This window comes from Phocoena sinus, chromosome 3 (assembly GCF_008692025.1).
Source record: "Phocoena sinus isolate mPhoSin1 chromosome 3, mPhoSin1.pri, whole genome shotgun sequence".
NCBI classification, from domain to species: domain Eukaryota; kingdom Metazoa; phylum Chordata; class Mammalia; order Artiodactyla; family Phocoenidae; genus Phocoena; species Phocoena sinus.
This window is the reverse complement of record NC_045765.1, coordinates 19,788,268-19,812,501: the sequence shown is the minus strand read 5'-3', so window position 1 is coordinate 19,812,501 and position 24,234 is coordinate 19,788,268. Positions and strand designations below refer to the sequence as shown.

General features: G+C 39.9%; 1 protein-coding gene across 5 annotated transcripts in view; it reads right to left on the bottom strand.

The window, feature by feature from the left end:
- UIMC1 (ubiquitin interaction motif containing 1) overlaps positions 1–24,234 on the bottom strand; it is a 137,831-nt gene that overhangs the window by 48,369 nt on the left and 65,228 nt on the right. For 4 of the 5 annotated variants that reach the window (XM_032626466.1, XM_032626468.1, XM_032626464.1 and 1 more), the window contains exons 4-8: positions 14,964–15,088; positions 14,128–14,233; positions 13,089–13,825; positions 5,943–6,007; positions 3,020–3,096 (exon numbers count right to left, since the gene is read on the bottom strand). In XM_032626466.1, coding sequence (XP_032482357.1) covers positions 3,020–3,096; positions 5,943–6,007; positions 13,089–13,825; positions 14,128–14,233; positions 14,964–15,088 — 1,110 coding nt within the window. The remainder of the gene's footprint in view (positions 1–3,019; positions 3,097–5,942; positions 6,008–13,088; positions 13,826–14,127; positions 14,234–14,963; positions 15,089–24,234) is intronic. The other variant, XM_032626469.1, reaches the window with a different exon arrangement.

Here is a 24,234-nt window from a genome sequence, read left to right as displayed (position 1 = left end):
TATAATTTTGAATAACAGACCCCTGGAACTGCCAGAAATATGAGACAAAACAAAATAGGTAAGATGGACTTCTATACTCAATCTGTGTTTCACCCATTTAGGACAAATTTTTATACACAGCTTCTAAATTATATATTTTATTTTTTATTGACGTATACTTGATTTACAATGTTTTGTTAATTTCTGCTGTACAGCAAAGTGATTCAGTTATACATACATATACATTCTTTTTTACATTCTTTTCCATTATGGTTTATCACAGGATATTGAATTTAGCTCCATGTGCCATACAATAGGACCCTGTTGTTTATCCATTCTATATATAATAGTTTGCATCTGCTAACCCAAACCTCCTGCTCAATCCCTCCCCCACCCCCTTCCCCCTTGGCAACCACAGGTCTGTTCTCTATGTGTGTGAGTCTGTTTCTGTTTCGTAGGTAGCTTCATTTGCATCATATTTTAGATTCCACATATAAATGATACCATATAGTATTTATCTTTTTCTAACTTACTTCACTTAGTATGATAATCTCTAGTTCCATCCATGTTGCTGCAGATGGCATTATTTCATTCTTTTTTGTGGCTGAGTAGTATTCCATTGTACATATGTACCACATCTTCTTTCTCCAGTCATCTGTTGATGGACATTTAGGTTGCTTCCATGTCTTGGCTACTATGAACAGTGTTGCCATAAACACAGGAGTGCACACATCTTTTTGAATTATAGTTTTGTCTGGATATATGCCTAAAAGTGGGATTGCTGGATCATATGGTAATTCTAATTTTTAGTTTTTTGAGGAAACTCCATACTGTTTTCCATCATGACTGCACCAACTTACATTACCAGCAACAGTGTAGGAGGATTCCCTTTTCTCCGCACCCTCTCCAGCATTTGTTATTTGTAGACTTTTTAATGATGGCCATTCTGACCAGTGTGAGGTGGTAGGTACCTCATTGTAGTCTTGATTTGCATTTCTCTAATAATTAGCAATGTTGAGCATCTTTTCATGTGCCTATTGGCCATCTGTATTTCTTCTTTGGAGAAATGTCTATTTAGGTCTTCTGCCCATTTTTTGATTGGGTTGTTTGTTTTCTTTGTTGTTGAGTTGTATGAGCTGTTTGTATATTTTGGAAATTAAGTCCTTGTTGGTTGTATTGTTTGCAAATATTTTCTCCCATTCCGTTGGCTGTCTTTTTTGTTTGTTTATGGTTTTCTTTATTGTGCAAGAGCTTGTAAGTTTGATTAGGTCCCATTTGTTTAGTTTTGGTTTTATTTCTATTGCGTTGGGAGACTGACCTAATAAAGCATTGGTACAATTTATGTCAGAGAATGTTTCGCCTATGATCTCTTCTAGGAGTTTTATGGTACCATGTCTTATGTTTAAGTCTTTAAGCCACTAAATTAAAGGGACTGAGGAGTCTGACTCCATAGAGAAGTAGTTACACCTTCTTAGCAAAAGGAACAGTAATGTTAGGGAAACCTTTTGTGATCTCATTTAGAAGTGGTTTATATCAGCAAACAGTTGGACTTAATTAGCAGGCTAATGACAGCAAGTCACGATCACAAAAATTATCTAACTGCAGTGATGAAGGGTTTACTTTTCATTAACTTTTCTCTCATTAGGGATTGTATTTGCAGGTTCCTCCTGCAAGATCCCAGGGTGATGTCACATGCCATCATCCTAAACTTACTGGGTGACTTCCCAGCAGGATGGCATAAGTCAGCAGTCCCAGATGGAGAGGGAGTAATGCTATCCTTTCAAAAAAGTAACACAGCATTCCTGACAGCTCCTGCCAAAATCATAGCAATTGGTAGAGGCGTCTCTTGGTGAGTATCATTAGGCAGCAAATCTAAATAAATTTCAAATGAATTAAGAAACCACCTTCAATAAAAACAACAGTTAAACTTTAAAAGTAAGTACAGAAAGACCTTTACAATATGCTGCCAATTGTTTAAAAATAGTTACAGGACTTTCCTAGACTAATGTGTAAACTAAATGAGTCTCTGTAGAAAAAAAAACTTGAAAGAAACCAAAACAAGAAAACTACGAGTCTCTCTGACCCCGACAGGTTATACGCAACCTAAGGAAAAACTAGATATGACTTATGGTAACATTTGTCCAACACTTGCTGCCCAAAGAGTTTAAACATTAAGAGGAAGTTCCTTAATCTCATATGAATAAGGTTACTGATAATATATTAGGCCCCACTCTTAAGAAAAGCCAAAAATATATATAGAAGCTAAAACAAATTCCTTAGAAAGTAGTGGTTCATAATCACAAAATAATTCTTCATATTATACAATGATTCAACTCAAGAGTTCTCTTAGATAATGGATATTTTAGTTCATTTTAAATTATTTTGTGTATCAAAACCTATTCATGTGCAACTTTCAATGAACATCTCTCTCATACCTTAAACAAAGTATTGATACATGTGTCTTCTCATCACCACTGTTAACAAAAAGCAAAGTATGATACTTAACCAGGTTAAGTATCTGTTCTGAGATTAAAAATAAGTCAGTGACAGAACTGTGCACAAAATTCAATTTCTGGACTCCCTATGCAATAGACCCCATGAATGGCAATGTAAAACTAACTAGTAAAAGCCTCAGGGTAAAAAACTCTTAATGACAGGCAGATTTGAGGACAACCCACTTTGAGAACTCATAAACCAAAACATAAAGTCCTCCTGGCTCTCAATGTAGAGTTAAATGCTATTCCTAATGCTTTGCTGCCATCTCTGATGAGGCTAGTATGCCAACAAGCAAACAAAAGAGCCATGTTAATTTTAAACTAAACTATCTCTAAGAAGAGAAAAGGTGAGAAGCAGAGCCAATGTCCATCAAAAATGTGTGTGTGTGTGTGTGTGTGTGTGTGTGTGTGTGTGTAGACACACACACAAATCAATCACACGTAAACCTCCTGAGAGTGGGTTGGACAAGTCAGAAAAATTAAAAGGCACAAAAAGGTAGATAGCTAGGGATCAGAAACTAGTAAAATCACAGTGGGGTACTTACCAGGACACACAGTGATTTCCTCTGCAGAACTCTCTGGCATAAGGACTGAGCTTCTCTTACTGTTCAAAGCAGCAATGCTGAAAAAAGAACAAAACCCCCAGTGAATTCCCAGTAAAATAAATCAGAACATGGGGCCAAAAGCAATGGTCATTCACAAAGCCACAGGTAATCTGATACCTGCTGTCCAATACTGCAAAAGCACAACAGGGATGCAAGGAATCAGTAGTGAAAACTCCAAGCCAAAAACAGGGAAAATAAATATACTTACAACTTTGGTTCCAGTGAAATCACTGAATGAAAAGAACCCCCTTTTGAAGTCTTCACAAAGGAAGGCTGAAGGGTAAGGACTACCAGACAAAAAAATCCACTCTAATATAAGGATGTCAAAAGTGTTTTATAGCCTCCATCTCAGCCTTCTGAAAGCTAGAGATTTGTAAACTCATAAGAGAAGATATAAAGATTCTTCTGACAACACAATAGCTTTCCCCTCACCTTGCAGTTAAATTTCCTCTTTATCTCAAGATATGGCTCTCCAAGCAACAAAACAAGATACAATTCCAAACTGCCCTACAACAAAAATCTGCCCAACCGGGGCTTCCCTAGTGGCGCAGTGGTTGAGAATCTGCCTGCCAATGCAGGGGACACAGGTTCGAGCCCTGGTCTGGGAAGATCCCACATACTGTGAAGCAACTGGGCCCGTGAGCCACAACTACTGAGCCTGCGCATCTGGAGCCTGTGCTCCCAACAAGGGAGGCTGCGACAGTGAGAGGCCCGTACACCGCGATGAAGAGTGGCCCCCGCACCGCGATGAGCAGTGGCCCCCGCTTACCACAACTAGAGAAAGCCCTCACACAGAAACGAAGAACCAACACAGCCAAAAATAAATAAGTAAATTTATTTTTTTTAAAAATCTGCCCAATCAAGTTGAATATCTCTTCTGAGAAAAACATAATTATGAATGGCACCCCTCATGCAACCTTCTGGTTTACCCTGCCTATTCATGGAGTGCAATCTCTTCCTGACATAGGAACACATGGCTAAGAGATCTGAGCATCTGAGCTAGCCCCGTCATGCTTCACAGAGCTTTACGATTAGACTGATCAAGTATGCAAGAGAACGCTTAAAATCACAAATCCTCGGGCTTCCCTGGTGGCACAGTGGTTGAGAGTCTGCCTGCCGATGCAGGGGACACGGGTTCGTGCCCCGGTCCGGGAAGATCCCCCATGCCACGGAGCGGCTGGGCCCGTGAGCCATGGCCGCTGAGCCTGCACATCCAGAGCCTGTGCTCCTCAACGGGAATGGCCACCACAGTGAGAGGCCCGCATACCGCAAAACAAACAAACAAACAAAAAGAACAAAAAAAACACACACAAATCCTCACATCAACCAAGAACCACAAAGAAGAGAGAATAACCACCACTGATACATGATAAATAACTAAATCCTGATAGGAAACCACAAGTGATTTCTCCCTCTAAATAAAACACCTCAGAGCATTTGTTATAAACCTAAGCCAGAGACAGTTTATTCGGCACGTAACATTAGAGCTCTATTCAAAGGGTCCATCACAAAACAATTTGCTGACATTTATAAAATGGGCTAATCAATTTGAAGTCAAACCGCATTGCCTGCAATTCCAACTCTCTCCTGGTGACAAAGCGAATAATCATTTATTAAAACCTACATCTGCTCTGCAGAAGGCTCACCACAACAAAGCAGAGTGGCCTGCAGGAAGCAGAAGGCCTACTCTGGTTAAAACCACTTCCAAAACTGTCTTAACAGCAGGAGAATCAAACCACAGCCATATTCTTTAGCTCAGGAAGAAATACCTAGTACTATCAACTTAACCAAAAGCCTAAGAACACCAACTAAATTACAAAATGACAAATGGCAATTGGGTCTCAACTTCTGTTTGGGAGATGAAGGTCAGTTAACACAAAATTAAGCTCTTGAGTAATCCTCAAACGTCAACTACCAATAAAAGGGAAAAGTAATTGGAAGCCTGATCTAGTCAATAAGTGTAGTTTGTAACCAATCAACCTCTGCATATTATTAAAGTGAGAAGATTTAAGAAGGTAACCCCATCAATCAAACCATCAAGAATAACTGAGGAGGTAATACAAATACAACCATTTAAGGAAAGATGAGACAAAATCAGATTAAAAGTGGCATAGGATAAGGAGTGAGGGTGATACAGGTTCTGTGTGGCCTGAAAAATATAAAAGCTTCAAAGAGAATGCAAATCTTAAGAGCAGACTTAAAAGATGTGTATGGTTTACATATGCAGATAAAATAAGCATAAGCAGAGGGAACAAAGGGAGAAAGGACTAGGACCATGAAGAAATCAGTCTAGAGCCCTTCTTATTGGCATAGGAAGCTAGTATAGTTAGTTAAGAGAGTAGCAGGATGGGGCTTCCCTGGTGGCGCAGTGGTTGAGAGTCCGCCTGCCGATGCAGGGGACACAGGTTCATGCCCCGGTCCGGGAAGATCCCACATGCCGCAGAGCGGCTGGGCCTGGGAGCCATGGCCGCTGGGCCTGCACGTCCGGAGGCTGTGCTCCGCAACGAGAGAGGCCACGGCAATGAGAGGTCCACGTACCGCAAAAAAAAAAAAAAAAAAAAAAAGAGAGAGAGAGAGTAACAGGATGTAACCACTTTTCAGGAATAGTACAGATGGAATTTGTGCCAAGACGGTTGGATTAGACAAGTAAACCTCTAAGATCTCTTCCACCCTAATATTCTAGACTTCTATAAGATGCATATTTGAGAACTAGGAGATAATGATTTCTCCTAGGCTGTGTGTATAAAAGAGCCAAAAGGTCCCTGGGAAAGCTGTTCCAATACAGTGTCACTCATGTGGTTCATCTCTTTTATTCTGGTACTATCAGAGAAGAATTCAGACCCATAATGACATATAATTTTACCTCTGTGGGGCAGGTACAGAATTTCCTTCTTCAGAAGTTTCTTCAACGAACAGCCCTTGGGAAGACTGCAAAGAAATATGTAACATCCTAAATATATAGGCACAGATGAACTGGTTTCTCTTCCTTTTAAAAAAAAATTTAATTGTTCAACATTATCACTCAGCAATTAGTAATAAGAATAAAACATTTTACAAAAGTCAGTGAGTTTAAATAAAAAGAACATATCCTGTGGAGTCAGAACACTGGAATTTAAATCATGGGTGAATCAGCTGTTAACTTTGTAATCTTGGGTAAGTCACATCTGAATCTGCTTCCTCATCTTAAAATAGTATTAACAATTGCCTCACAGAGTGTTATTGTGAGAATTAAACAAGATAATATATATGATGCACTGTGTAAAATGTAAGATGTATAAATATTAATTGGTGAGTCAAATGAATTATGATTTCAGAAAAGCAATTATGAAGCTTTTGTTGTGGATGGAAGAGATACAGAGAAAAGTTCAGTTCTCAGTGGAAAGAAGTCTCTCTTGCACAACCAAGCCATAACATAGGCTATCCAAAAGAAAGGGTTATAAAGATTCCTTTTGCTAAAAATCTGCCACTATGGTTTTAATATGTGGCCACAAAGATATCTTTTAAGAAACGTAACAAATAGGGACTAAGAAAAAAAATTATTTTCTTTGATTAACAGTAGAGTTGGGGGTCTCCCTGGTGGCGCAGTGGTTGAGAGTCCCCCTGCCGATGTAGGGGACACGGGTCGTGTCCCGGTCCAGGAAGATCCCACATGCCGTGGAGTGGCTAGGCCCGTGAGCCATGGCTGCTGAGCCTGCGCGTCCGGAGCCTGTGCTCCGCAACGGGAGAGGCCACAACAGTGAGAGGCCCGCATACCGCAAAAAATAATAATAATAATAATAGAGTTGGTGCAAATGTTAACTCATTAAATGTAGGTGCACAGCAGAGTGTGGAGAAAGTAGCTACTGCTGCCTTACGGGTACTTCTGAGGAAGTGCCTGGGCTGTGAGGCTTATTCCAATAGATGTAAAGCTACTGGCTGAAATTTTCAGAGTCTCCTAACAGGATATAAATAACCTAAACAAGTTAGGCACCTCTATACCACTCAGGTAAATGATGAAATATACTAAAAACAGGAATAGCCTAGATGAGCCTTCAGTCAAAGGGAAGATAAAGCTGTACAATGATTGGGAATGTAGTCATTATGACAAATGAGGGCTGAACAAAACTGTCAAAAGGACTAAAATACAACAGAAATAAATACTTCACCTGACTGTGTGAACTCAGTGGTGACAAAACAGTTTTATTTCTATCTCAAAAAAAAAAAAAAGAGGTAAATACTGACACCTGGTGTCCGTTTAACAGAATTTTACCTTGTTAGAATGACTAGCCAACTAATAAGCCTTTGGCTTCAGAAGCAAACAAGGTACTGATTAATAAGTTATGAGATACCTCCACCTCTACCTCAGGCTAAACATATCTCTTCCTTTTTCCCAGTGTAATTTTTTAAAAAAATTATTGTACACCTATTATGTGCCAGGCCTATGCTAATCCCTTTACATGTATTATCTCCTTTAACCTTCACAAGAACCTTCTGAGGTAGAAGCTATTAATTTATTTTAGAAATGAGGAAAGTGAAACTTTGACAGGTTAAATAATCTTCCCAAAATCACAGAGCTGTTCAAAGTGGAGCCTGGGCCTTTCTGACTCCAAAATCCATGCTCTAACCACTACAGCTATGTTGTTTAGTCAAATAATTTTCTTCCTAACCATTGTCAACATAGAATCCCCCAAGACTGTCTTCATTTCAATAAACCATTTTTAATTCCTAAACTTATACCTCAATGGCAGTAATCTAAAGACAGGTAAAGTAAGGTTCTTCCAGAATATGAAAATAACACAGCAAAACAAGCAGACAAAATTTGATTACAATATCCAAGTCTAATCAAGGTGAACAGAGAAGCATGACAGGAATGTAACTTTCACTAAGGAAGCTGTGGCCTAATCAAGACATTGCACTCTGCCTGAACAAATAATATGTTAATGGAAAGGGATAGTTAGCAACAAATCTAAAAGGGAAAAATCCAAAGACACAGAATCAAGCAGTGTCTTCAATACCATGGTCTGGAAGTGAAAGTTAACAGACACATCATCTGATCACCACAGAAATGTCCTCTGCTGCAGGCACTAGTAGCTTATCAGGTCTTTCCAAAGACTAGTTGAATCACCCCTTAAAACTTCCATTTTCTGATTATTATTTCAGCCTTCCAGATTCCTTCATCCTAGAAAAAGGTATGATGGTGGGCTTGAGTATTCTGGTTAATGAAAATGTCTCTCTTCCATAATAAATTAATAAACTGACATTTGGTACACATACCAGCTTGAAATTTGGTTAATCAAAGTCAGTTCTCACATTCCCACAGAATCTGGTCATTTCTAAGAAAGAAATCCCAGTTCCTGGACTGAAAAATTAAGGATCAGACCCTAAAAAGTAGGGACCACATCAATATACTAACCCTCCTCTACCTGCTGTACAGCCATCAAGATGACCTCTCCATCTTCATTAACAACTGCCCTATAATTGCAGTGATGCCAGAAACCAGTTATCATCTGATCCAAGCTGTTCAGTCTATGTCAAGTTTTTATAACCTAAGCAATTTGCCCCAGGGTGAATGTTTCTCTGAGTCCCTATTTCTGGGACTCTCTTGCTATCTCTATCAACCAAGGTGTCTCAAATGTGGACAGTTCCAGCAAAGCCATAATCAACAGAAAATGTGTAACAAACTCTTTCTACCCACAGTTCCTGAAAGCAAAAGACCAAGATAAGACAAGAAATTACAATTGCAAGACCTTCATTATTTGCCTATAAAATTAGTTAAGTTGATTTCTCTGTTTTGTTTTTTTAAAGATGCTATTCTACATTAGCAAGGCTGCAGTGAACTAGGCATTCTCATACATTGCTGGAAGGAATGAGTGTAAAAATTTGAACAATCTTTCTTAAAAGCAATTTAGCAGTAAATAGCAGGTCTTTTTTTTTTATGTTCCTAACTCTTTAACCCAGCATTTTTCTGGCTCCCTATCTCTAAAGACACTAATCTTTTTTTTTTTTAACATCTTTATTGGGGTATAATTGCTTTACAATGGTGTGTTAGTTTCTGCTTTATAACAAAGTGAATCAGTTATACATATACATATGTTCCCATATGTCTTCCCTCTTGCGTCTCCCTCCCTCCCACTCTCCCTATCCCACCCCTCCAGGCTGTCACAAAGCACCGAGCTAATATCCCTGTGCCATGCGGCTGCTTCCCACTAGCTATCCACCTTACTACGTTTGTTTAAAGACACTAATCTTAAATAAATAAAAGTTTTACTTAGAAAGATGTTAATCACAAAACTGAAATACCCAGCAATAGGAAAATGATTTAAATATTACCATAAACTTATAAGCCAAAATATTATAGTAATTAAAAATGAGATCTATAATTTTAACATCATAAGAAAGTTTACATAATGTTAACTTAAAAATATAAAAATATAGTAATATGATATAAACCATACAAAAAAATAGGCATAGAAAAAAAGATGAAGGAATACATCACTGGATGGTAGGACTGTGGATACTTTCAACTTTGTTCTTTACACTTTTTTGCATTTTTCAATAGTTCTAAGTGATTTCTAAAAATAATGTTAATGACTAAACTGAATATTTACTAGGTTGTCTACCTGGTCTCCTTTTACTGAGGACTGTTCCTCACCCCTCGCACTGCAGGATAGCAGTGAGCTCACAGCCATTTGTACAATTTGGAACATACCCGCTTTGGGCCACAGACAACTGGGCTGGGGATGGCTACTAACTCTAAATGGGCCATAAGCCATTTCCTAGAAGTTTGAAGTTGGAACTGGGAAAGAATAAATCTCCTGTAACCTGTATTTAACCTTTGGGAACTGTAGGATCAATATCTTCCACTTACCACGTGAAACAGAGAAGCAAAGGAAGCCAGTTTGCAGGGAGGAAAATGAAGCAGACACAATATAACTACGAGATACAGACGAATCTTCCAGACCTAGTGCCTTATCCAGGCTTGGTTTACCATTCTGTTTCAGAATTTATGAGGTACCCTATTTCCTTATGATGAAGTCCTCTTTTTAATTAAGCTAGCTTGATTTAGTTTGTTATAGCCAAACAGTACCAATTAATAATACCATGTGTAGTATTTGGTGGCCTGTTCATGAAGTTAGAGAACTTCAACCTAATAAGGCCAGCCACTAGGTTCTAACCACTTCCAGACTATTCTAAAGGCACTGCTTTCAAACCTCAGAACCTGACACAAGTCTATGCTCTAGAACTCTGGCCCCTGGGATCTTTCAAGCTAATGACTTGAATTACAGTAAATCATTAAGTGTTCACTCTGTGGAGTTACTTTATTCTTTTAAGAGGAAGTATCGGGCTTCCCTGGTGGCGCAGTGGTTGAGAGTCCGCCTGCCGATGCAGGGGACACGGGTTCGTGCCCCGGTCTGGGAAGATCCCACATGCCGCAGAGCTGAGCCATGGCCGCTGAGCCTGCGCGTCCGGAGCTTGTGTTCCGCAACGGGAGAGGCCACAACAGTGAGAGGCCCACATACCGCAAAGAAAAAAAAAAAGAGGAAGTATCTCTGAATCACAATGAATAAATAAAATGTTATAAGCATAACCTAACTTTCCTTTGGAAAAGAGGCAAGTCACTAGAAGAACTGTTAAGAAAAATGTTTTCTCCTCCCACATAGCTATGTTTCTAGAATGTGAATGAAAAAGGTTGTTAGGGAAGAATAATTTCCATACATATTCTCAATGAATAACCTTCTGGTCCCTTAGAGAAAACTACCATTTACTGAGTGGCTATAATCTCCTAAGCATTATACTAGACATTCACATAATTCACTTTAATCATTAAAACTACTGAAAGATATGAATTACTACTCCCATTTTACAGATGTTTACAGATGTTTTTAAACTGAGATTCAGAGGCTAAATGGCTTTCTCAAAGGCAGAGTCACTAAAACGCTAAAGTCAAAATTCAAACTCCAAATCCATGCTCTCTACACAATGCTATGAAATTTCTCATAGCTACCATATCTTGAACCCTTATCATAAAAGAGACAGAACAGGATATTAGCAAAACAAAACCAAAAACTTAAGAGTCCAATAACAGAAACAGTGACAAAAAATAGTAAAGTAATAAAACAGAATACTCTTGAAAATTAGTTTATAAAGAATTCGTAATTATATGATTGTTTTTATAATACTTAGAGAAAAAATAGAAAAGATAGAATATAAGCTTACTCTATTACATATGCAACTTATATATCTATATAATATTATCTAGATATCTCAGAAAAAGACTTAAAAGGCAACCTAAATGTCTCCAAACAGGGAATTGTTTTCAGTAAATTACTGAAAATCACCAAAAGCAAAATCAGAAATACACCATTATGTGAGGGAAAAAATAAACTGGAAAACTATCTGCATTTCCTAACACAAAGGACCACTTCCCCTAATACATAAAGGGTGCCTACAAACCACTAAGAAAAAGACTACGGTAAAAGAAAAATGCCCATAAGATCTAAAGAGACAGAAAAGGAAATACAAATAGGTCTCAACTACACAGGAGAAAAGTGAAAATTAAGACTGCATTGTGGGACTTCCCTGATGGAGCAGTGGTTAAGAATCCGCCTGCCAATGCAGGGGACATGGGTTTGATCCCTCTGGGAAGATCCCACATGCCACGGAGCAACTAAGCCCAGGCACCGCAACTACTGAGCCTGCACTCTAGAGCCCACGAGCCACAACTACTGAGCCCTCACGCCACAACTACTGAGCCCTCACACCACAACTATTGAAGCCCGCATGCTCTAGGGCCCACGTGCCGCAACTACTGAGCCCATGTGCCTAGAGCCTGTGCTCCGCAACAAGAGAAGCCACAGCAGTGAGAAGCCCACGCACCACAACAAAGAGTAGCCCCCACTCGCTACAACTAGAAAAAGCCCGTGCGCAGCAATGAAGACCCAACACAGCCAAAAAAAAAAAAAGACTGTGATACTATGTTTCATCTCTCAGACTGGCAGTACAGTCCTGATAATACTGTACTGGTATGGGTATGGGGAAGCTGGTACTCATACAACCTCTACAGAAGGCAATTTACGAACAGCTAGCAAAATTGTAAATATATATATACTTTGATTCACCAATTATATCAACAAGAAGTTATCCTACAAAATCTCCCATGTAGATGAAACATCTTATGCACAAGAGTAATAATCCTCTTCTAATTAAGAAAAAAAAAAGAGTGATAATCACTGCAGTAGTGTTTGTAACTATTATTTTGGAAACGACCTAAATGTCCACCAATAGGGGCGCTAGATAAACTCATCCATACATGACATATTACACAGTCCCCTCACCCCCGCCCAAAAAGAAGAAAATTTTTAGGCACTATTATAGAATGATCTCACAGAGATAGTAAATGAAAAAAGCAATGTGCAGAATAATGTGGAATATGCTGTGTAAAAAGTGAGGAAAAGAATATGTATACACATTTGCTTGTACTACATGAAATATCTTGGAAGGATACACTAGAAACTAGTAATAAATGTTGACTCCAGGGAGGGGAACTGGTTGGCTGGGGATGGGGATAGGAGACAAACTTTTTATTTATATCTTTTTGAATTTTGAGCCAGTTGAACATTATTACCTATTCAAAACCTTAACTTTTTAGATATACATATTTTAAAACAAAAAATAAATTTATGATATATCCATCTGATAGAATAATGTTTTCAAGTATACATAATAGGAAAAGATCAAAGATAAGCTATTAAATAGGGGAAAGGAACAAAGTTTACACAGAAGAGCCTTCATTTTGTTGAAAAATTAAAAAGAAAAAAGTATTTTTATATGCACAGAAATAATAATGATTGCCTCTTAGTGCTGGGATTATGGGCAATTTTTTCTTCTTTACACTCTTCTGTACTTTCCTAATTTTCCACAGTGAGCATATGCTACTTTAAAAATCAGGGGGGCAAAAACACAAAAAGAACAGATAGCTAAAATAATCCTTTCTTTAATCATCCTTAATTACAGCATCACTGACCCTTACCTGACCATGACTGGTTGTTGGTTCTTCCTCCAACAAAAGTTTCTCTTTCAAGCTTTTAATTGGGCTTTCTTGGAAATCCTTGGTTTTTGAGTGCCAGACAGATGCCCTAGACTCCTGCCTCTCCTCTTTGTCTTCATCTCCCATATCTTCTGAGATGCGTTCATTTTTTTCACTAGCCTGATCTCCTTGGCCACATTCATTCTGGATCAGAGAAGGAGGTCTAGGTAACACTGGTTCCCCAAACCCCTTTTTTTTTAAGAGCTGCCTCTGAGCCATTTTCAGGCTCTTTTGATAAACCTCCAACTGGCAGAGAATGACCTTGGTATATTGGTTAGGGTCTACTCCAGCAGGGCAGAATGGAATACCCCAGAAGTAGTGCACAGTGCCCCCAATGTCCTGGAGACCTTTGGCATCTGCTGGGGTAGGCAAACAGTGCCTAGATGTGTCCCCCCTACCCTGGGCAGCTTTGTGAAAAGCACAACCCTTCCCAGTACTTTCCTGTGGCTTCCCACACTGTGTGCGCTCAGCCAAGTGGCCAGTACATCTGTCAAAACATTTAACGTTCTCATTCTCAAACACTGGCTGGCTTGACTGGTCCCAGCTTCCTGAGCTGCCAGAGACCGGCTCCTCTTCAGTGTTTTCAGTGCGGTCCCAAGGCTCCTCTCTTTCCTCAGACTCGTTTCCCTGACTGATATGTGAGCCTTTAAACAGTGATGGAGGTACCAGCTGCCATATGCCTGTAGGTATTTGAGAAAAAGTAGGGCTAAGGACAAACCATTTTTTATTAAGAGGGCTTGGTAAGTTATCAAGAATTACATAAAGTGGGTAAAAAAAGGCTCTTCTTTGGGTTTAACCAAAAGTTGGCTTTTCCTTGGAGATAAAAGTATGCTGGATATTAGTGAGATCTCAACTACTTTCTGATTTAACCTCTTTAATACCACCAAAGGGATTCTGGACATTTCTGTATATCTACTCTCAGCATGATATCCCTGTGATATGGTTATACTTGATGAGAAGGAGCCAGAACAGGGAGACATGCCTTCAGTGGTCCCAGAGTCTGTGGTTTTCTCTTGGTGGGACTGTGAAGATGGTCCAGCGGCCAGAGGTCGAGATCTGGTAGCAGAAGCATCAGAAGGCCGGCAACTCTGAAACAAGTGATCCCACACCAGACCAGGTTTATTATTAAGACAGCTATACAGGAAGGGTCACAGGAAAGGACAAGAAAGGGAGTCCACCGTCCCTAAGAGATTCTCCTCTCCAAAACGTAGATGCTCAATTCAAATGAATTCCACAACATATACTGCATGCCTACTATGTGCAAAGTGCTATACTAGAACACTATACTAAACCCTTTTCTAATATAGAGAGGTGAATGGCATAAAGGATGGCTCACGACCTGCCACTGGCAAATATCTTTCACATTTAAAATAATTTCAATTACACATATTCAAATCACAATTAAATATTTGAAAAATTTTAAGACTGCTCATTTTTTCTCTCCATAACCCACCTCTGGTTCTCATTCCCTTTGCTCTCCCCACAAAACAAGGGAGTTTCATCTATCTTGCTTATCTTGCTCCCTTTTGGTTTCTTGACACTCAATAACTCTTTTCAGAAGCTGCCAACTACTATGGTTCTCTTAAGCTATGGACTGAAAATCTGTGAGACGGAAAACTTTCATACAGAATTAACAAAACACTTCAAATTGAGTTCATCAACAATTCAACACAGACTTAAAAATTATTATGGGAAATATCTGTTACTTGAAAACTGTATGAACTACTATAACTAGTTCCTAATGCAGCCATAACACTGCAGAAATAAAAAACTATTGCTGATGAATCCTCACAAACTTTTTCCACATAGCATATTTACATTCAGGCTTTCAGCAATGGCTTTCCTCAAGAGCTCCTCTTCTTCCTCCTCCTGGCTGTTCACCTCCCTAGCTTCCTGTTCACTCATTTTGACAGCCAGAGCAAACTGTTCTTCTTCTGTCATTTCTGTAAGAACATCGGGAAAAGAGAGAGAGGGACACCACAAACATTGAATCAGCACGTAGACAAGAAACAAAATTATTCAACTTTTCAAGCAGAGACACTACAGACCATTTAGTACAATTTTATAATTTTACAAATGAGGAAAGCCCCAAAAGGTAAGGTGCTGGCAAAGATCAGTAGCAGCAGTTACAAGAATCCTGGGTTAACTAGACTGTGAACTCCTATGAAGGCAGAGTTTCTGCCTATTTTTGTTCACTGTTGTATCTCCAGCACAAGAAAAGAGTACCTGGCACCTGGTAGATATTCAATAAATATCTGGTGAATGAATAAATAAGAGGAACTAACTCCCACTCCAGGGCTTTTTGCTACATATCACTTTATACATATTTGCTTCAAGCTCAACATTTAACTAGAATAATTTTACTCTTCAGAATCCTCTGATTTACCCAGTAGAAAAGAACATTTCTAACGACCAGAATTTCATCTCCAAACACCACTTCCCATTAAGAGCAACTGGGTTACCTCGGAGAGAAATAGTTGATTCCAAGTCTGTAGCATGAAATGTAGAAGATGAACTAGAATATCTATCATATCTGTGAGCAATGAATCTATCCGATATAACTAGGGTCATATCAAAAGAACTCACGAGCCAACTTAAAAAGGTTCTCACTGGCTAAAAATGGGACCACTGGAACATCAATAAGGATAATGAATGCAATGAATTAAAACACACTAAATATGTCTAAATCTATGAGTTTATAATAGTACTTAAAAAAAGAAAACAACTAACTGGTCACTGTTGAAGAATATTAGTGAATCAACTATTCTGAAAACTGGTAAATGAAAGGATAGAGAATCAAGCTTTTGTTCTACTCTTCCAACACAAGCTATACTACTGGGTAACCAACCAGATGAAAAGAAGTTTCTCTTTAAAGAATTATTCCAGCTAATAAATAGAAATGACAGAATTAGAATATCGCCATTTTAGAGTCTGTCATACAGAGTGAGGTAAGCCAGAAAGAGAAAAACATATATCGTATATTAACACATATATGTGCAATCTAGAAAAACAGTACAGATAAACTTATTTGCAGGGCCGGAACAGAGATGTAGATGTAGAGAACGGACATGTGGACATGGGGGGTAGGAGACACTGGGATGAATTGAGAGATTAGGTTTGACATAAATACACTACCATGTGTAAAATACATAGCTAGTGGGAACCTGCTGTATAGCACAGGGAGCTCAGCTCGATGCTCTGTGACAACCTAGATGAGGGGGGTGGGGGGTGGGGGTGGGAGGGAGGTCCAAGGGGGAGGGGATATACATATACATATAGCTGATTCACTTCATTGTACAGCAGAAACTAACACAACATTTACTCCAATATAAAAAAAATAAGAATATTGCCATTTTGTATATTCCCTATGGAGAGGATTTTGGCAATGTCTAACAAACTACATATATGAAACAGCAATCCCAATTCTAGCAATTTACTCTAATGATATATTTCCAATTTTTTTAAAAAGTAAATATGCACTATATTTTTCACTGCAACACTGTTTGAATTTGCAAAACACCAGAGTCCACATAATGACTACAATAGGACATTGCTTGAATAAACTCTGGTATACATACATAAAACTGTAAAGAAGAATAAGTAAGGTATCTATGGTCTGGGAACAGAATGATTTCAAAGATACGGTATTAAGTTAAAAAAAAACACAAAAGAGTATACAGTATGCTACTTTTTGCAAAGACTGACATAGGAAGGAAAAATTAGAAACTAATGCATGTGGTTATATATAGGTAGTTGGGCAAAAAGTGGAAGGGGTAGGGAGGGAGTGACATTTCTTTGCATATACCTTTTTGTATATCCTTGACTTAACCAGGTAAAGGTTAAACCTATTTTTAAAAAGTAAAATAAAATCAATAAGGATGAAGGATCCCTAAAATTGAATCTCAACATAAAAAATTCACCCAAATGAATCTGAAGTGACCTTAATGAGAATGAAAGCATAACATATCAAAATCTGTGGAAGGTACCTAACACAATGTTTACAGGGAAATGTATAGCTATACATGATCGTATTAGAAAAGAAGAAAAGTTTAAAATAAGAGATCCAAGCTTTCCTCTTTAAAAAACCAAAAAATGAAGAGTGAAATTCACCCAGAGTAAGAAGAAAGAAAGAAATATAAAGAGCAGAAATCAATGAAATAGAAGATGGCATACAATAAAGAAAAAAAGGGACTTCCCTGGTGGCACAGTGATTAAGAATCCACCTGCCAATGCAGGGGACACCAGTACAATCCCTGGGCCAGGAAGATCACACATGCCACGGAGCAACTAAGCCCATGCACCACAACCACTGAGACTGCGCTCTAGAGCCCACGAGCTGCAACTACTGAGCCCGCACGCCACAACTACTGAGCCGCCATGCTGCAACTACTGAAGCCCATGTGCCTAGAGCCCATGCTCCGCAACAAGAGAAGCCACCACAATGAGTAGCCCATGCACCGCAACGAAGAGTAGCCCCTGCTCACCACAACTAGAGAAAGCCCGCATGCAGCAAGGAAGACCCAATGCAGCCAAAAATAAATTTAAAAAAAGAAAAAAAAATTTAGGGATTTCCCTGGCAGTGCAGTGGTTAAGATTCCACCTGCCAATGCAGAGGACACGGTTTCAACCCTGCTCTGGGAAGATCCCACATGCCGCGGAGCACCAAAACCTGTGCACCACAGGTACTAAGCCTGTGCTCTAAAGCACACGAGCCACAACTACTGAACCTGCTCACCACAACTACTGAACCCACTCACCACAACTACTGAAGCCCACATGCCTAGAGCCCATGCTCTGCAACGAGAAGCCACCGCAATGAGATGCCCACACACCACAGCAAAGAGTAGCCCCTGCTCACCACAACTAGACAAAGCCCGCACACAAAAAAGGAGACCCAATGCAGCCAAAATTAAGTAAATAAATAAATTTTTAAAAAAGCTTCAGGATAAAAAAAAAATTTAATACCAAAAATTGATTCCATTAAAAGGTCAATAAAATTTATAAAACTCTAATTAAACTGATGAAGGAGAAAAAGGAAACATGTAAGTTAACAACACAATAATAAAAGAGGGGATGTAATACTACAGATTCTACACTCATGAAAAGGATAATATGGGAATATTGTGGACAATTTTATGCCAATAAATTTGACAAACCAGATCATTCATTCTCAATAGGCATGATATCATCCCCAAGTGGACAAAAACTGGTTCTTGGAAGTCCAAAAAAATCTTACTCTCTTTACATATAAAAAATGGATATATAAGTCAGTACATAAACAGGATATATAGCATTATCTGTGGTATTAAAATTTCATGGGGACAGTGGTGGCTAGGAAAACAAAGTCTAAAAAGGATCCTTCAGGGAACAGTAATGAAAAAAGGACTGAGAAACACTGACTTAACTGAAACAAACAGACAAAAAAATCACTGAAAAACATAAATTATGAAAACTGAGACAAGAAGAAACAGAAAATCTGAATAGCCTTACATCTATTAAACAATTTGAATTTCTAATTAAAAACCCCTCCATAAAGAAAACCCAAGGCCATCTGACATTAATCACTGGTGAATTCTAACTAAGAATAAAGAAAAAAATAATATCAACCTAATTCAGAAAGTAAGATATCAAGTCTCCCCAACTTGATAGATTCAAGACAATCCCAATAAAAATCCCAACAAGCTCATTTAATGGAACATAATAGAAAATTCAGAAATAGATCCACAAATCAATTTTTCAATTGATTTTCATCAACAGTCCTTTTCAGCAAATGGTACTAGAACTGGTAATCCATACTATAGACAAAAAATTAACTCAAAATGGAATATATATCTAAATGTAAAAGCTAAAACTATAAAAGTCCTAGAAGAAAACATAGGTGAAAAATCTTTGTAATTGTGGAGTAGTCAACTATTTCTTAGACAAGACCCAGAGAGAAAAAAAAAAATTTTTTTAAAAGGACCTGGGACTTCCCTGGTGGTGCAGTGGTAAGAATCTGCCTGCCAATGCAGGTGACACGAGTTCGAGCCCTGGTCCAGGAAGATCCCACATGCCACAGAGCAACTAAGCCTGTGTGCCACAACTACTGAGCCTGTGCTCTAGAGCCCGCGACCCACAACTACTGAAACCCGTGCACCTAGAGCCCATGCTCCACAAGAGAAGCCACCACGATGAGAAGCCTGCGCACCACAAAAAAGAGTAGCCCCCACTTGCCACAACCAGAGAAAAGCCCGTGCAGCAACGAAGACCCAACACAGCCAAAAATAAATAAATAAAATTTATTTTTTAAAAAAAGGACACTCATTCACTAGTTACTGTCTCTTATTTTTTATATAACCATGATCTGAGAATAAAGTCCGATAAACATCACTGCTGACTAGGACACATTTTACCTGACCTCTCCACTGTAATAAGAACCCAACCATTAGAAGAAAGAGAGAAACAAACTGGAATACCACCCAGGAGGCATGCTCCTTAAAGGAAAATGTCAGCAAGTGTCAACCTTAGGCTCTCTAACTGAATTGGCTTGACTCAGCTTATCAAATAATTCTGCTGATTCTAAACACAAAGTACTACACAATTTGTGTGAAGCTGATTATGCTGGTCATAATTTATGATGATTAACATCTCCCAACATTCAGGTTAGCCTCCCACTGAGATGTGCAAACAGGCTGTTAACAATCCAAACAATCCAGAACACAAAACTAGACAGAGAGAACCTGAATAATCTGCGGTTGTTCAAAATGGCTGAAAGAGAACATTCCATATAACAACAACAACAAAAGATAAATTATTTTCCTGCCCTAATCTTTTCCTAAGAACTTCCTTTTCCAAAACAGATACAGCTCTGCAACTATGGTAAAGCTGATATATCTATATATGGCCAGTTACAATGTAAATTTATAAAACACTTTTGAAATAATCAAGGCACTGTGTCATAACCCGTACAGATGTGCTTTCTCAAACAAAGTGATACCACTTCTGGGAATTTATCCTGAACAATCACTGAAAAGAAGAAAAGTGTTACACACAAATATGTTCATTACCCTATAACCTATAAGGTGACTTAACTTACTTAGATACGTAAAGATAAGGCCATGGTTAAGTACATTATAGCATGTTACCTCAAGAAACTCAGATGTTGTTATCAAAATACTAATCATGAAGACATATAAAAATGATAAAGTCTGGTGGGGCGGAGTCAAGACAGCGTAGTAGGAGGCAGCATAATTCGTATCTCCTCACAACTAGGGCACCTACCCGGCACCCCGGGGGACCACAGACACCTAAGGGGACAGGAGGAAACCCCAGTGATCAGGTAGGACGTGAGGCTTGGGGGAGTGAAGGGGGAGGAGAAGTGGAGGCCAGATGGGAATGGTGCCCCTGAGGGGCAGCTGGGGGAGGGGAAGGGATAAATTGGGGAACCACTGGGAGGGCAGAGGATCAAAAAGAAGCGTGGCCAGGTTTCCCCTGTGCACTTGGACCCTCCAGGAATCTGTTGAGATCCCGGGCCTGATCCTCTGCCCACCTAGGCCCCCTCCAGCTGGGTGGGTCCTGAGGGAGTGGGAAGGAGGTAAGGGAGAGCAAATGTAAAGGCCGGACCTCCGGGACAGCACCCCAAGGGGTGGCTGGGGGAGGGAAGGAGTTCCTAGACCCAGCAGGATCCACCCACGGTTAGGAGTTGAGGGGCAACAGGGGAGACCCTGGGGGAGACAGTGGGGGAGGGGCACAAAGGAACAGAAGGGAACCAGGCCAGTGCTTTCCCTGTCCACTTAGGCACCAGGAAGCCTGTTGGTCTCCCAGGCCTAATTCTCTGGCCTCAGAGCCTCCCTTCTGCTGCGCAGAGCCCAAACCCCACCCTTACACCCCCACCCCGGGCCCTACCTCTACACTCAGAGACTCCCTCCAAAGAGCTGGGCCTAAACCCCACTCACACACCCTCACTCAGGGCCCTATCTCCAAACTCCGGAACCCCACACTCCAGAGGCCCTCCTCTCAAGGTGCTGCCTCTCCCCTTCTGTGCAGGTCCTAAGCAGAGGCCCCGCCCCACGCTTAAACGTAGCCCCATCTAGGCCCCGCCCCATGCTCAAACATCACCCCCCACCCGCTTAGGACCCACCCCACCCTAAACCCTGCCCCCACCTAAGTTCCACCCCCTACCTAAACTCCGCCCCCATAGCCTAGGCCTTTTTTTTTTCTCTTCTTTATCCCTCTTTTACATTGAGGTTCTGTTTCACCTTGCTGATTCACTGTTGATTCTTTTATATTTCTATTTTTCCTAATAAATCTTTTATTATTCTAACTTTTATTCTTTATACTTTGCTAGTAATCTCTCCTTTTGGCTCGCTGCCCCACCCCCCCTTTCTCTTTTCTTGTTTTTGCTGTGGTTTTATTTCACCTTGTTGCAGTTGTTTCAATTATAGTTTTATTTTTTCTAATATATTTTTTATCTTTCTGATTTCATTTTGTTTTTTATTCTCTGACATTGTACTGCTCCCTTTTTTTCTTTCTTTCTTCCTTTTTTTTTTTTTTTTATTGCACCACGAAGCTTGCAGTTTCTTGGTTCCCAGGCCGGAGGTCAGACACAAGCTCCTGTGGTGTGAGCTCCGAATGCAAACTGCTGGACTAACAGAGAACCTCAGACCCCAAGGAATATCAATCTGAGTGAGGCCTACCAGAGTTCCTCATCTCAGCACCAACACCCAGCTCTATCAAACTGTCTGCAAACCCCAGTGCTGGACGTCTCAGGCCAAATAACCAGTAAGACAGGAATACAGCACCACGCATCAAAAAATAAATTAAAAAAAAAAGACAAAAAATATATGTTACAGACGAAGGAGCAAGGTAAAAACCTACAAGACCAAATAAATGGAGATGAAATAGGCAACCTACCTGAAAAAGAATTTAGAGTGATGATAGTAAAGATGATCCAAAATCTCAGAGCCAGAATGGAGAAAATACAAGAAACATTTAACAAGGCCCTAGAAGTGCTAAAGAGCAAACAAACAGTGATGAACAACACAATTACTGAAATTAAAAATACTCTAGAAGGAATCAATAACAGAATAACTGAGGCAGAAGAACAGATAAGTGAGCTGGAAGATAAAATGGTGGAAATAACTGCCAGGGAGCAGAATAAAGGAAAAAGAATGAAAAGAATTGAGGACAGTTTCAGAGACCTCTGGGACAACATTAAACACACCAACATTCGAATTATAGGGATCCCAGAAGAAGAATAGAAAAAGAAAGGGTCTGAGAAAATGTTTGAAGAGATTATAGTCGAAAACTTCTCTAACATGGGAAAGGAAACAGTCAATCAAGTCCAGGAAGCACAGAGAGTACCATACAGGATAAATCCAAAGAGAAACACACTAAGACACATACTAATTAAACTATCAAAAATTAAATAAAAAGAAAAAATATTAAAAGCAGCAAAGGAAAAGCAACACATAACGTACAACTGAATCCCCATAAAGTTAACAACTGATTTTTCAGCAGAAACTCTGCAAGCCAGAAGGGAGTGGGAGGACATATTTAAAGTGATGAAAGGAAAAACCTACAACCAAGATTACTCTACCCAGCAAGGATCTCATTCAGATTTCATGGAGAAATTAAAACCTTTACAGATAAGCAAAAGTTAAGAGAATTCAGCACCACCAAACCAGCTTTACAACAAATGCTAAAGGAACTTCTCTAGGCAGGTAATACAAGAGAAAGAAAAGACCTACAAAAACAAACCCAAAACAATTACAAAAACAGTAACAGGAACATGTATATTGATAATTACCTTAAATGTAAATGGCTAAAATGCTCCAAACAAAACAAACAGACTGGCGGAATGGATACAAAAACAAGACCAGTACATATGCTGTCTACAAGAGACCCAATTCAGACCTAGACCCAATTCAGACCTAGACCCAATTCAGACCCAGTTCACATACAGACTGCAAGTGAGGGGATGGAAAAAGATATTCCATGCAAACGGAAATCAAAAGAAAGCTGGAGGGGCTTCCCTGCTGGTAAAGTGGTTGACAGTCCACCTGCCGATGCAGGGGACACGGGTTCGTGCCCCGGTCTGGGAAGATCCCACATGCTGTGGAGCGGCTGGGCCCGTGAGCCATGGCTGCTGAGTCTGCGCGTCCAGAGCCTGTGCTCCGCAACGGGAGAGGCCACAACAGTGAGAGGCCCATGTACCGCAAAAAAAAGAAAGACGGAGTATAAACTCTCATATCAGACAAAATAGACTTTAAAATAAAGATTATTAGATGAGACAAAGAAATACACTACAAAATGATCAAAGGATCAATCCAAGAAGATATAACAACTGTAAATATTTATGCACCCAACATATAAGCACCTCAATACATAAGGCAAATGCTAATAGCCATAAAAGGGGAAATCGACTAACACAATAATAGTAGGGGACTGTAACACCCCACTTTCACCAATGGACAGATCATCCAAAATGAAAATAAATAAGGAAACACAAGCTTTAAACGACACATTAAACAAGATGAACTAGGGCTTCCCTGGTGGTGCAGTGGTTAAGAATCTGCTTGCCAATGCAGGGGACATGGGTTCAAGCCCTGGTTTGGGAAGATCCCACATGCCGTGGAGCAACTAAGCCTGTGTGCCACAACTACTGAGCCTGCGCTCCAGAACCCACGAGCCACAACTCCTGAAACCCAGGCCTCTAGACCACGTGCTCTGCAACAAGAGAAGCCACCGCAATGAGAAGCCCATGCACCGAAATGAAGAGTAGCCCCCACTCACCGCAACTAGAGAAAGCCCACGCACAAAAACCGAATGCAGCCAAAAATAAAGAAATAAAATAGATAAATTAAAAAATACAAGAGCTTCCCTGGTGGCACAGTGGTTGAGAATCTGCCTGCCAATGCAGGGGACACGGGTTCAAACCCTGGTCTGGGAAGATCCCACATGCCGCAGAGCAACTGGGCCCGTGAACCACAACTACTGAGCCTGCGTGTCTGGAGCCTGTGCTCCGCAACAAGAGAGGCCGTGACAGTGAGAGGCCAGCACACTACGATGAAGAATGGCCCCCACTCGCCGCAACTAGAGAAAGCCCTCG